General features: G+C 40.9%; 1 protein-coding gene across 2 annotated transcripts in view; it reads right to left on the bottom strand.

The window, feature by feature from the left end:
* The window catches only part of cmip (c-Maf inducing protein), a 70,532-nt gene that overhangs the window by 26,117 nt on the left and 32,377 nt on the right, over nucleotides 1–12,038 (bottom strand). The window contains exons 2-3 of one of the 2 annotated variants that reach the window (XM_019878113.1): nucleotides 9,258–9,383; nucleotides 6,742–6,792 (exon numbers count right to left, since the gene is read on the bottom strand). In XM_019878113.1, the coding sequence (XP_019733672.1) occupies nucleotides 6,742–6,792; nucleotides 9,258–9,383 (177 nt within the window). Of the gene's footprint in view, nucleotides 1–1,410; nucleotides 1,462–3,926; nucleotides 4,082–6,741; nucleotides 6,793–9,257; nucleotides 9,384–12,038 lie in introns of those variants that run through there. The other variant, XM_019878112.1, reaches the window with a different exon arrangement.

The raw sequence follows: 12,038 nt of genomic DNA, 5'->3' as shown, positions 1-12,038 counted from the left end.
CTCCTTTCTTTCGGCGTGGGGACACGTGTGTGTGTGTGTGTGTGTGTGTGTGTGTGTGTGTGTGTGTGTGTGTGTGTGTGTGTGTTTGAGCACATCATCAACATCACCATTATGAAATTTGTCACTTGATTAGGGCTTTCACTTTTATCAATTATTCTATTGCTTAAAGTTTTTGAACCACTAATTGTGGTTTATTCGGTATTGTTTAGTGACTAAAAAAACAAGTGAACAACAATTAAGCAATATCACACAAGAGGGATTGCTGGTGTAATCATCAATGTTTTAAAACTGATTCAGTGACTGTTTATTGTTTTTCAAAGTAAAAGCAACAGTTTACAAAATGTCTTTTTTTTTTTTTTTTTTAACACAAATGATAATCAGTCTGCTTTCATGAAAGACTCGAGACAACAGAGAAGAATAACTACTGAGGCTGAAATCAGGATTTGGACAATTTTAAGTTAAACAACAACTTTAAATGACTCAATTTATACAATAGTAATTGATTAGTTCAGACATTTCCAGGTTATTGATACAAACACTAATCAGGCACAGTAACAATTCCACCATGACTGATTTTGTCATTTTTCTCGGAGTCGCTGTTTTTTTAATTATTATTATTATTATTATTATTATTAGCATAACAAATGAGTTCCTGAGTGCAAGCAGGCGGCTCTAGGAAAGGTGGGGGTGGGGGGCTGCACCACAGTCGGAGTGGTCAAAGCCGGTTTCGTTTCAATCATGACCAATCGCATAGGCTGCATTTATTTCCTTTAAATAGCACTGGTCACCCAATAGTCTCAACATGACAAAAATCACATCTGTGCCGTGTAGTGATCGTTTGTTTGTCCCCCCACCCTCTCCATAGCTGTGCCACCCAGCCCAGTGGGATTATTTAAAAATATATAATACCAATGTAAAACAATGATTCAGAGCCGTTTACCCTGCGCCTTTGTTAGACGTGGTCTGAGCAGGCACAAGGTTTGCCAACAGCGCCCACACGACCACTCCCGGAAAAGTTTATTATCCCTCCACAGCCATCAACTGAAACATTTGCTGTACATGTGGTCTCAACAAGACACAATAAAGTCTCAAGGACCCAAATCTCAAATTGAAAAAATTCACCCATTTTGATTTTTCAGCAGCTCCAACAGGGACTTCTCCTCAAGAATCCCAGAAGGTATCCTAAATGAATGGGTGACCTTGCAATGCGAATGTTTTTTGCCTACGGCATTTAATGTGGGCCGAGTGGTCATTTCGAGGGTTCACCGTAAAAAACTGGGTAAGGGGGCCTATTCTTCGCTCGTATTTGCCAATTTTAATGATTCGAGTTAATCACGAATTTTCTAAATTACTCAAGGTGGCTGCAGCAGGATGTTTTAGCTTATCAATGAAACTGAAAACCATACTTACCTTCCATTGTAAGGAGTGAAACCACTGGTCCCTTAAGTAGCTGTTAGCAGCCTGCGGGATCACACATAAGCAAAGCCACAGAGTAAAGGGAAAGCAAACCAAATAATCGAGAAAGGTTCTACAGGGAATCGTGGAATGGATGTTAGACTCGTTCAAGACCATGGCTCATAAATTCATTTTTGCACATAAAAGTAAGCAAGGACTGAAAAAGTTACTTTGTGGAAATCATGATTTTTAGAAATCACGTTTTTACCTTGAATGTTCAGTGTTTAGGTAAATAGACTGGAGACCTACCTTATTTTCTGCACTATAAGGCGCTCTTAAAAGCATTCTATTTTCTCAAAAGCCCATAGTGCGCCCTATAATCCGATGCGCCTTATATATTGTGTTGCACAATGAACTAGAATACAATACATCTGGATTTCTATAGCGCTTTCACAACAGCTGCAGCTGTAACAAAGCGCTTTAAAAACACATGACATAAAAACACGGACAGTCGTGCACTCTTAACCACTTCTCCCTCATACGCTTTGGTGTTTGAAGCAGTTCTGGATGAGAGGAGAGAATCAAAATGTTAGTTACAGTCTCTTTATATTCCCCATTGAGTTGTTTTCCTGTTAGTGTTCCTATGCTATCGAGTGGTCATTAATAGCAGGAACCAATTCCAATGTAAAAGTAACACTAATTAACATGTGCATTTGCCAACACATACTCAAAGAGACGACTACTTTGTGAGCTCTGCGTAGCCATCATGAAACGAAGCTAATACCAAAAGTATAGTAAACTACTGACTAAACGAGGGAGAAGGAAACAAGCAAGATTTCTAAGGATATTTAGCCCCTTGTGGATGTGAGCCCATGAGGTTTGTGTGCCTTTTTGGTGAATCAATTGTCTTCCTCACGTTTGTCTTTCATTTATTGTTTCCTAATGCCATTTGTATTTACCGGTATATGTTTCATGTACGTGTTTGTGACACGTTCTCATGGCTTGCCAAGGAATAAACCCTGAATTTTTATGGACTACGTGCTTCATGCTACATCCTGAGGGAGCTACATATGGATCAATATTCTGATTTCTTGGACGTAGTATCTTAAATGTTCTGTAAAGCACTTTGTTATAGCTGCAGCGGATGTGAATGATCTGTATAAAAATAAAAAAAAAAGAAGCTGTATTGTGCTGTATTGTATTCCCCTTTAGCATAGCTCCATCGAGTGCAGAGGTCCCCAACCTTTTATGCCCCACGGACCGGTTTCATGTCAGACAATATTTTCAGGGACCGGCCTTTAAGGCCGCATAGATGCAACAATATAATATGATCTGACCTGCATGAAAAATGTGGTATTTTGGAAACATAACAATAAACACGAATCATGACAGGAGGAACGTCCTATCTGGCCGCAACATTCTGTGGTCGCTATGGTAATGTTTAAACGTGCCTTCAAAATAAGATACGCTGCAAATAAAAAGTGCATGAAAAATACGCCTCACCATTGCCGCTTATCATGCAGAGTAGGCTTTATGCGTGTGAATCTCCCGTTGAGATAAAGCCGTATTTGAAATAGGACTCCTGATACTGTCTATTAAATGTAGCCTTCTCTTTCTTGAAAGTCATAGGCTCCTCTTCTGTTTCCTGGCTGGGCCTTTTCCCCTTCCAGAAAAAATTTTCAAAGACGTTTGTTTTTTTATGCGGTAACCTATCACGTGACCGAGAAGCGCTCATTCACCTGCGTCAAGAGTGACATACAGTGCTGTAGACTGATATAACAGAGAATCTGGTAATTTTTCAAAATAAAACATCTTTCAGATTCTGAAATGAATAAAACGGAAGGAATGTAAGTTATGTATTGTTTCTGTGTGGCCCGGCACCAAGTGTCCCGGTCTGCGGACTGGCGGTTGGGGACCCCTGATCTCGTGAATGAATAACGCAACCGTAGCCACTATTGTAGCTTAGCTTCTATTCTATGCCCCTGATAATGCATCCATCCATCCATTTTCTCAACTGCTTTATCCTCACAAGGGTCGCGGGGCGTGCTGGAGCCCATCCCAACCGTCTTCGGGCAGTAGGCGGGGGACACCCTGAACCGGTTGCCAGCCAATCACAGGGCACACAGCGACAAACAACCATCCACGCTCACACTCACACCTAGGGACAATTTAGAGAGCTCAATCAGCCTGCTATGCATGTTTTTGTAATGTGGGAGGAAACCGGAGTACCCGGAGAAAATCCACGCAGGCCCTGATAATACATTGGGCCTCTTTTTGAAAAATTTTAAAATAGGCCATTCATTGAAGGTGCGCCTTATAATCCGAAGTGCCTTATAGTGCAGAAAATACGGTAGTTTATAAAGGTTCAATTTCAGAGACAGTTTCAATCTGAAACAAATAATTAAAAGTCAAATGCATCACGGAACAGATTGTGGTTAGCTTTAGAGGTTTCAGTTTTTATAGAGGTGTTCAAATCATGTAACCTTGCGGATGCTGCTACATGCCACACACATTCTAAAGACCGGTTTTACCTGCAGCAGGACTGTGCCACCAGGGAAGCTGAGCTGGACACAGTACTTTGGTGCATTGTCCCATGAAAGCAGCTGCAAGTCCTCTATGGAGCTGTAGGACAACGATGTCTCCATGTAACCGGTAGGCTGTGGACAAGAGAAAAATGGACACTTTACAACACATGTGGAGCTGGATTGACAACACAGAATCTCGCTGGCTGTCATCTGAAAAGGAAAAAAAAAGAAAAAAAAAAACCAAATGTCCCCTGGGCTGACTTGCTCTGAATAGACACAAACAAAACATCCTGATGCGGTTTTGTCTACGTCACTTGTGATCATGTTAAATGTAGTGAGCAATTAAGCGTTGAAATAGCTCACGCTGGAAGAAATGTAGCAATAGAATTCATCCCACAACTGTGGTCACATTATTTATGAAGCCATTGTTTGTGTAGCCTTGTAGTCTAACCAGCTGGAAGTGGTGGCTGAGGAAAAGCCCACAACCTGTTCACCACTGTAGTTTCCAAATTGTCCCTGAGACAGTGACACATTCCCCCAAGTTTCCCAACTGTGGACAATCGGACTCGTTACAGAGCAACCGTGGGTGAGGAAAATCTGAACAGATAAATACTGTAAAAAGACAGAGAGACCCTACAATAGAAAATGACATGTTTTATCTTGTGAGGCCCAATTGCGGTTTGAAGAAAAATGCTTCATGCCACAGAGGCTCCACCGGAAGGCATGTGTCTCTCATATATGCAGAAAGTACAATACACGAATCACTTGATTTCCTCGACTTTCACGTCACCGTGTGAAGGGAGACTTACTGTACGGTTGCAAGAATGGGCCCTGCGAACGTCATTTGCGCCCTAATTAGCTTGCAATGAAGAACATTATGGCATTTATAAGAATGTGTTTTTCCCCCCCCATAAGAAAATCCTGAATCAATAAAGAATGCTTTCTTTAAAGGTCAGAAAACTTTGTTTTCCGACCAAGCATGCCATTAGATGATAAATGATGAATTACAAAATAATGCAACACTGTAAATCACCCAGGAATAATTCAATTGCCACGATCAAGATTCAATACAGTGGATGAAAAACTATGACAGACTTGGTTCAGCAGTTGAAATCATCGACGAGCCTTCTTAACTCAATACCATCTGGCTTTTTCAAAACTATTGTGAAATCTGTTCAAACCGAGTTAGAGCAAATAATCAACAGATCACTTTAGTCTGGCGAGCTTCCGAAACCTCCAAAAGTAGCCGCCATCAAGGCCCTTCTCAAAAAGTGAACGTTTTAAGTCCCCTTGTTAGCCAATTATAGATAAACCCATCTTAAACCTTCCATTCTTAAGCAAGATTCGTCAAGAAAATGGCTTTTCATCAACTCTGCAAATTCTTGAACTCAAACAGACTTTTTGATTAATTCCAATCAGGTTTCCGACCTCATCACAGTACAGAAACAGCCCTTACTAATATATGGTCAAATAAAGCTACCTAAATTCAGTCTTTTTTCTCCAGGTCCTTATTATCAATGTAAAAAAAAAAAAAAATGTAACTATCAACAATGCTGCTTTGGGGTAGCAGCTAATGCAGGAGTGCCCGACCATTGGACTGGGTCCCATGTCAACCAAAATAAAAAAATGGTGTGCATGTTATAAATATATATTTTTATGTTAGTGTACACTGCACCCTTTCACAAAACAGTATTTTAAAAAAATAAAATAAAATAAAAAAAGCAGGTCACCTTTAACCTACAGTGGCGGATGATCTCCATCACAGGAAGTTGTTCGTGGTCAGCAGTCTGCAATTGCAGCTTGCGATCAGACCTATTGCAATACATCTATTTATTTATTTTTGTGCTCATTCAAATTTGTTTCATCTGCAATTCACCGATGGCAAAGAATGGTAATCTGGAGCGCCAGTAGAGACATTTTAAAATTGGCAGACTTGAGCTACAATAGTGATGTATATGCACCTGCCTCCCACTAAGGTAGACAGTTGTTCCCTTTTTACAAACTCAGTATGGTCTTGAATCTAGTTTATTTTTCTGGTTGTTCATGTGAGAGTCCGTTATGACTGTTGTTCATCATGTCATGCGTATGTGCGAGGCTATGAGGGCATGCATGTGTGTGCGCGCATGTGTGTGTGTGTGTGTGTGTGTGTGTGCGCGCGCGGTAAGGGGTCGAACGTGGGAGACTGGGTGCTGAAAAAGTAGATCTTTCGATCAAAAAAGCTTAGGTGCCCCTGATCGAATGCATTTACAGTGCACAGCTTAAGGAGCAACATTGCCCATTAAGCCACATTTCAATGTACACTAACACAGTTATTTGTTACCAATGTAAAACAATGATTCAGAGCCGTTTACCCTGCGCCTTTGTTAGACGTGGTCTGAGCAGGCACAAGGTTTGCCAACAGCGCCCACACGACCACTCCCGGAAAAGTTTATTATCCCTCCACAGCCATCAACTGAAACATTTGCTGTACATGTGGTCTCAACAAGACACAATAAAGTCTCAAGGACCCAAATCTCAAATTGAAAAAATTCACCCATTTTGATTTTTCAGCAGCTCCAACAGGGACTTCTCCTCAAGAATCCCAGAAGGTATCCTAAATGAATGGGTGACCTTGCAATGCGAATGTTTTTTGCCTACGGCATTTAATGTGGGCCGAGTGGTCATTTCGAGGGTTCACCGTAAAAAACTGGGTAAGGGGGCCTATTCTTCGCTCGTATTTGCCAATTTTAATGATTCGAGTTAATCACGAATTTTCTAAATTACTCAAGGTGGCTGCAGCAGGATGTTTTAGCTTATCAATGAAACTGAAAACCATACTTACCTTCCATTGTAAGGAGTGAAACCACTGGTCCCTTAAGTAGCTGTTAGCAGCCTGCGGGATCACACATAAGCAAAGCCACAGAGTAAAGGGAAAGCAAACCAAATAATCGAGAAAGGTTCTACAGGGAATCGTGGAATGGATGTTAGACTCGTTCAAGACCATGGCTCATAAATTCATTTTTGCACATAAAAGTAAGCAAGGACTGAAAAAGTTACTTTGTGGAAATCATGATTTTTAGAAATCACGTTTTTACCTTGAATGTTCAGTGTTTAGGTAAATAGACTGGAGACCTACCTTATTTTCTGCACTATAAGGCGCTCTTAAAAGCATTCTATTTTCTCAAAAGCCCATAGTGCGCCCTATAATCCGATGCGCCTTATATATTGTGTTGCACAATGAACTAGAATACAATACATCTGGATTTCTATAGCGCTTTCACAACAGCTGCAGCTGTAACAAAGCGCTTTAAAAACACATGACATAAAAACACGGACAGTCGTGCACTCTTAACCACTTCTCCCTCATACGCTTTGGTGTTTGAAGCAGTTCTGGATGAGAGGAGAGAATCAAAATGTTAGTTACAGTCTCTTTATATTCCCCATTGAGTTGTTTTCCTGTTAGTGTTCCTATGCTATCGAGTGGTCATTAATAGCAGGAACCAATTCCAATGTAAAAGTAACACTAATTAACATGTGCATTTGCCAACACATACTCAAAGAGACGACTACTTTGTGAGCTCTGCGTAGCCATCATGAAACGAAGCTAATACCAAAAGTATAGTAAACTACTGACTAAACGAGGGAGAAGGAAACAAGCAAGATTTCTAAGGATATTTAGCCCCTTGTGGATGTGAGCCCATGAGGTTTGTGTGCCTTTTTGGTGAATCAATTGTCTTCCTCACGTTTGTCTTTCATTTATTGTTTCCTAATGCCATTTGTATTTACCGGTATATGTTTCATGTACGTGTTTGTGACACGTTCTCATGGCTTGCCAAGGAATAAACCCTGAATTTTTATGGACTACGTGCTTCATGCTACATCCTGAGGGAGCTACATATGGATCAATATTCTGATTTCTTGGACGTAGTATCTTAAATGTTCTGTAAAGCACTTTGTTATAGCTGCAGCGGATGTGAATGATCTGTATAAAAATAAAAAAAAAAGAAGCTGTATTGTGCTGTATTGTATTCCCCTTTAGCATAGCTCCATCGAGTGCAGAGGTCCCCAACCTTTTATGCCCCACGGACCGGTTTCATGTCAGACAATATTTTCAGGGACCGGCCTTTAAGGCCGCATAGATGCAACAATATAATATGATCTGACCTGCATGAAAAATGTGGTATTTTGGAAACATAACAATAAACACGAATCATGACAGGAGGAACGTCCTATCTGGCCGCAACATTCTGTGGTCGCTATGGTAATGTTTAAACGTGCCTTCAAAATAAGATACGCTGCAAATAAAAAGTGCATGAAAAATACGCCTCACCATTGCCGCTTATCATGCAGAGTAGGCTTTATGCGTGTGAATCTCCCGTTGAGATAAAGCCGTATTTGAAATAGGACTCCTGATACTGTCTATTAAATGTAGCCTTCTCTTTCTTGAAAGTCATAGGCTCCTCTTCTGTTTCCTGGCTGGGCCTTTTCCCCTTCCAGAAAAAATTTTCAAAGACGTTTGTTTTTTTATGCGGTAACCTATCACGTGACCGAGAAGCGCTCATTCACCTGCGTCAAGAGTGACATACAGTGCTGTAGACTGATATAACAGAGAATCTGGTAATTTTTCAAAATAAAACATCTTTCAGATTCTGAAATGAATAAAACGGAAGGAATGTAAGTTATGTATTGTTTCTGTGTGGCCCGGCACCAAGTGTCCCGGTCTGCGGACGGGCGGTTGGGGACCCCTGATCTCGTGAATGAATAACGCAACCGTAGCCACTATTGTAGCTTAGCTTCTATTCTATGCCCCTGATAATGCATCCATCCATCCATTTTCTCAACTGCTTTATCCTCACAAGGGTCGCGGGGCGTGCTGGAGCCCATCCCAACCGTCTTCGGGCAGTAGGCGGGGGACACCCTGAACCGGTTGCCAGCCAATCACAGGGCACACAGAGACAAACGACCATCCACGCTCACACTCACACCTAGGGACAATTTAGAGAGCTCAATCAGCCTGCTATGCATGTTTTTGTAATGTGGGAGGAAACCGGAGTACCCGGAGAAAATCCACGCAGGCCCTGATAATACATTGGGCCTCTTTTTGAAAAATTTTAAAATAGGCCATTCATTGAAGGTGCGCCTTATAATCCGAAGTGCCTTATAGTGCAGAAAATACGGTAGTTTATAAAGGTTCAATTTCAGAGACAGTTTCAATCTGAAACAAATAATTAAAAGTCAAATGCATCACGGAACAGATTGTGGTTAGCTTTAGAGGTTTCAGTTTTTATAGAGGTGTTCAAATCATGTAACCTTGCGGATGCTGCTACATGCCACACACATTCTAAAGACCGGTTTTACCTGCAGCAGGACTGTGCCACCAGGGAAGCTGAGCTGGACACAGTACTTTGGTGCATTGTCCCATGAAAGCAGCTGCAAGTCCTCTATGGAGCTGTAGGACAACGATGTCTCCATGTAACCGGTAGGCTGTGGACAAGAGAAAAATGGACACTTTACAACACATGTGGAGCTGGATTGACAACACAGAATCTCGCTGGCTGTCATCTGAAAAGGAAAAAAAAAGAAAAAAAAAAACCAAATGTCCCCTGGGCTGACTTGCTCTGAATAGACACAAACAAAACATCCTGATGCGGTTTTGTCTACGTCACTTGTGATCATGTTAAATGTAGTGAGCAATTAAGCGTTGAAATAGCTCACGCTGGAAGAAATGTAGCAATAGAATTCATCCCACAACTGTGGTCACATTATTTATGAAGCCATTGTTTGTGTAGCCTTGTAGTCTAACCAGCTGGAAGTGGTGGCTGAGGAAAAGCCCACAACCTGTTCACCACTGTAGTTTCCAAATTGTCCCTGAGACAGTGACACATTCCCCCAAGTTTCCCAACTGTGGACAATCGGACTCGTTACAGAGCAACCGTGGGTGAGGAAAATCTGAACAGATAAATACTGTAAAAAGACAGAGAGACCCTACAATAGAAAATGACATGTTTTATCTTGTGAGGCCCAATTGCGGTTTGAAGAAAAATGCTTCATGCCACAGAGGCTCCACCGGAAGGCATGTGTCTCTCATATATGCAGAAAGTACAATACACGAATCACTTGATTTCCTCGACTTTCACGTCACCGTGTGAAGGGAGACTTACTGTACGGTTGCAAGAATGGGCCCTGCGAACGTCATTTGCGCCCTAATTAGCTTGCAATGAAGAACATTATGGCATTTATAAGAATGTGTTTTTCCCCCCCATAAGAAAATCCTGAATCAATAAAGAATGCTTTCTTTAAAGGTCAGAAAACTTTGTTTTCCGACCAAGCATGCCATTAGATGATAAATGATGAATTACAAAATAATGCAACACTGTAAATCACCCAGGAATAATTCAATTGCCACGATCAAGATTCAATACAGTGGATGAAAAACTATGACAGACTTGGTTCAGCAGTTGAAATCATCGACGAGCCTTCTTAACTCAATACCATCTGGCTTTTTCAAAACTATTGTGAAATCTGTTCACCGCGAGTTAGAGCAAATAATCAACAGATCACTTTAGTCTGGCGAGCTTCCGAAACCTCCAAATAGCCGCCATATCAAGGCCCTTCTCAAAAAGTGAACGTTTTAAGTCCCCTTGTTAGCCAATTATAGATAAACCCATCTTAAACCTTCCATTCTTAAGCAAGATTCGTCAAGAAAATGGCTTTTCATCAACTCTGCAAATTCTTGAACTCAAACAGACTTTTTGATTAATTCCAATCAGGTTTCCGACCTCATCACAGTACAGAAACAGCCCTTACTAATATATGGTCAAATAAAGCTACCTAAATTCAGTCTTTTTTCTCCAGGTCCTTATTATCAATGTAAAAAAAAAAAAAAATGTAACTATCAACAATGCTGCTTTGGGGTAGCAGCTAATGCAGGAGTGCCCGACCATTGGACTGGGTCCCATGTCAACCAAAATAAAAAAATGGTGTGCATGTTATAAATATATATTTTTATGTTAGTGTACACTGCACCCTTTCACAAAACAGTATTTTAAAAAAATAAAATAAAATAAAAAAAGCAGGTCACCTTTAACCTACAGTGGCGGATGATCTCCATCACAGGAAGTTGTTTGTGGTCAGCAGTCTGCAATTGCAGCTTGCGATCAGACCTATTGCAATACATCTATTTATTTATTTTTGTGCTCATTCAAATTTGTTTCATCTGCAATTCACCGATGGCAAAGAATGGTAATCTGGAGCGCCAGTAGAGACATTTTAAAATTGGCAGACTTGAGCTACAATAGTGATGTATATGCACCTGCCTCCCACTAAGGTAGACAGTTGTTCCCTTTTTACAAACTCAGTATGGTCTTGAATCTAGTTTATTTTTCTGTTTGTTCATGTGAGAGTCCGTTATGACTGTTGTTCATCATGTCATGCGTATGTGCGAGGCTATGAGGGCATGCATGTGTGTGCGCGCATGTGTGTGTGTGTGTGTGTGTGTGTGCGCGCGCGGTAAGGGGTCGAACGTGGGAGACTGGGTGCTGAAAAAGTAGATCTTTCGATCAAAAAAGCTTAGGTGCCCCTGATCGAATGCATTTACAGTGCACAGCTTAAGGAGCAACATTGCCCATTAAGCCACATTTCAATGTACACTAACACAGTTATTTGTTTTAAATAGGTAAAAAAAAATAATTATCAAAATTGAATGATATGAAATTGTGAAATCGTGACTATTGTGAAACATTTGTCAGCCATTTCGCCAAGTCCCATTAAGCACATTAATGTTTGAGAAGGCATTTGTTTAGTCCTTCAATTGACCGCTTCATCCGACTTTTCCTCTTATTCATCGGGATGCACAGTGTCATCTTTTTGCAAGTTATACTGAAGTTGGATCTGCCCCTTTCTGCACACATTTGCCTTTCAAAGGCTATGGCATGCAATTGACAAGCCTTGACCTTCTGGATATTGTGCACAAAACAGTAGAAACAAATATTTGAATGGCACGTGGCCTTTAAAAATTATGTGACTTGAACTATTACTTCTTGGCAAGAAAACAGTAAAGCTAAATAAACAAGCACAATCAGATCACCAGAAGAATAGCTTCAAGCATGCACGAGGCCTCTATGGCAGGGGTCCCCAACC

Source organism: Hippocampus comes, unplaced genomic scaffold (assembly GCF_001891065.2).
Source record: "Hippocampus comes isolate QL1 unplaced genomic scaffold, H_comes_QL1_v1.1 scaffold37, whole genome shotgun sequence".
Lineage (NCBI taxonomy): Eukaryota > Metazoa > Chordata > Actinopteri > Syngnathiformes > Syngnathidae > Hippocampus > Hippocampus comes.
Note: the sequence above shows the minus strand (reverse complement) of the source record. Positions and strands in the feature narration are given on the sequence as shown.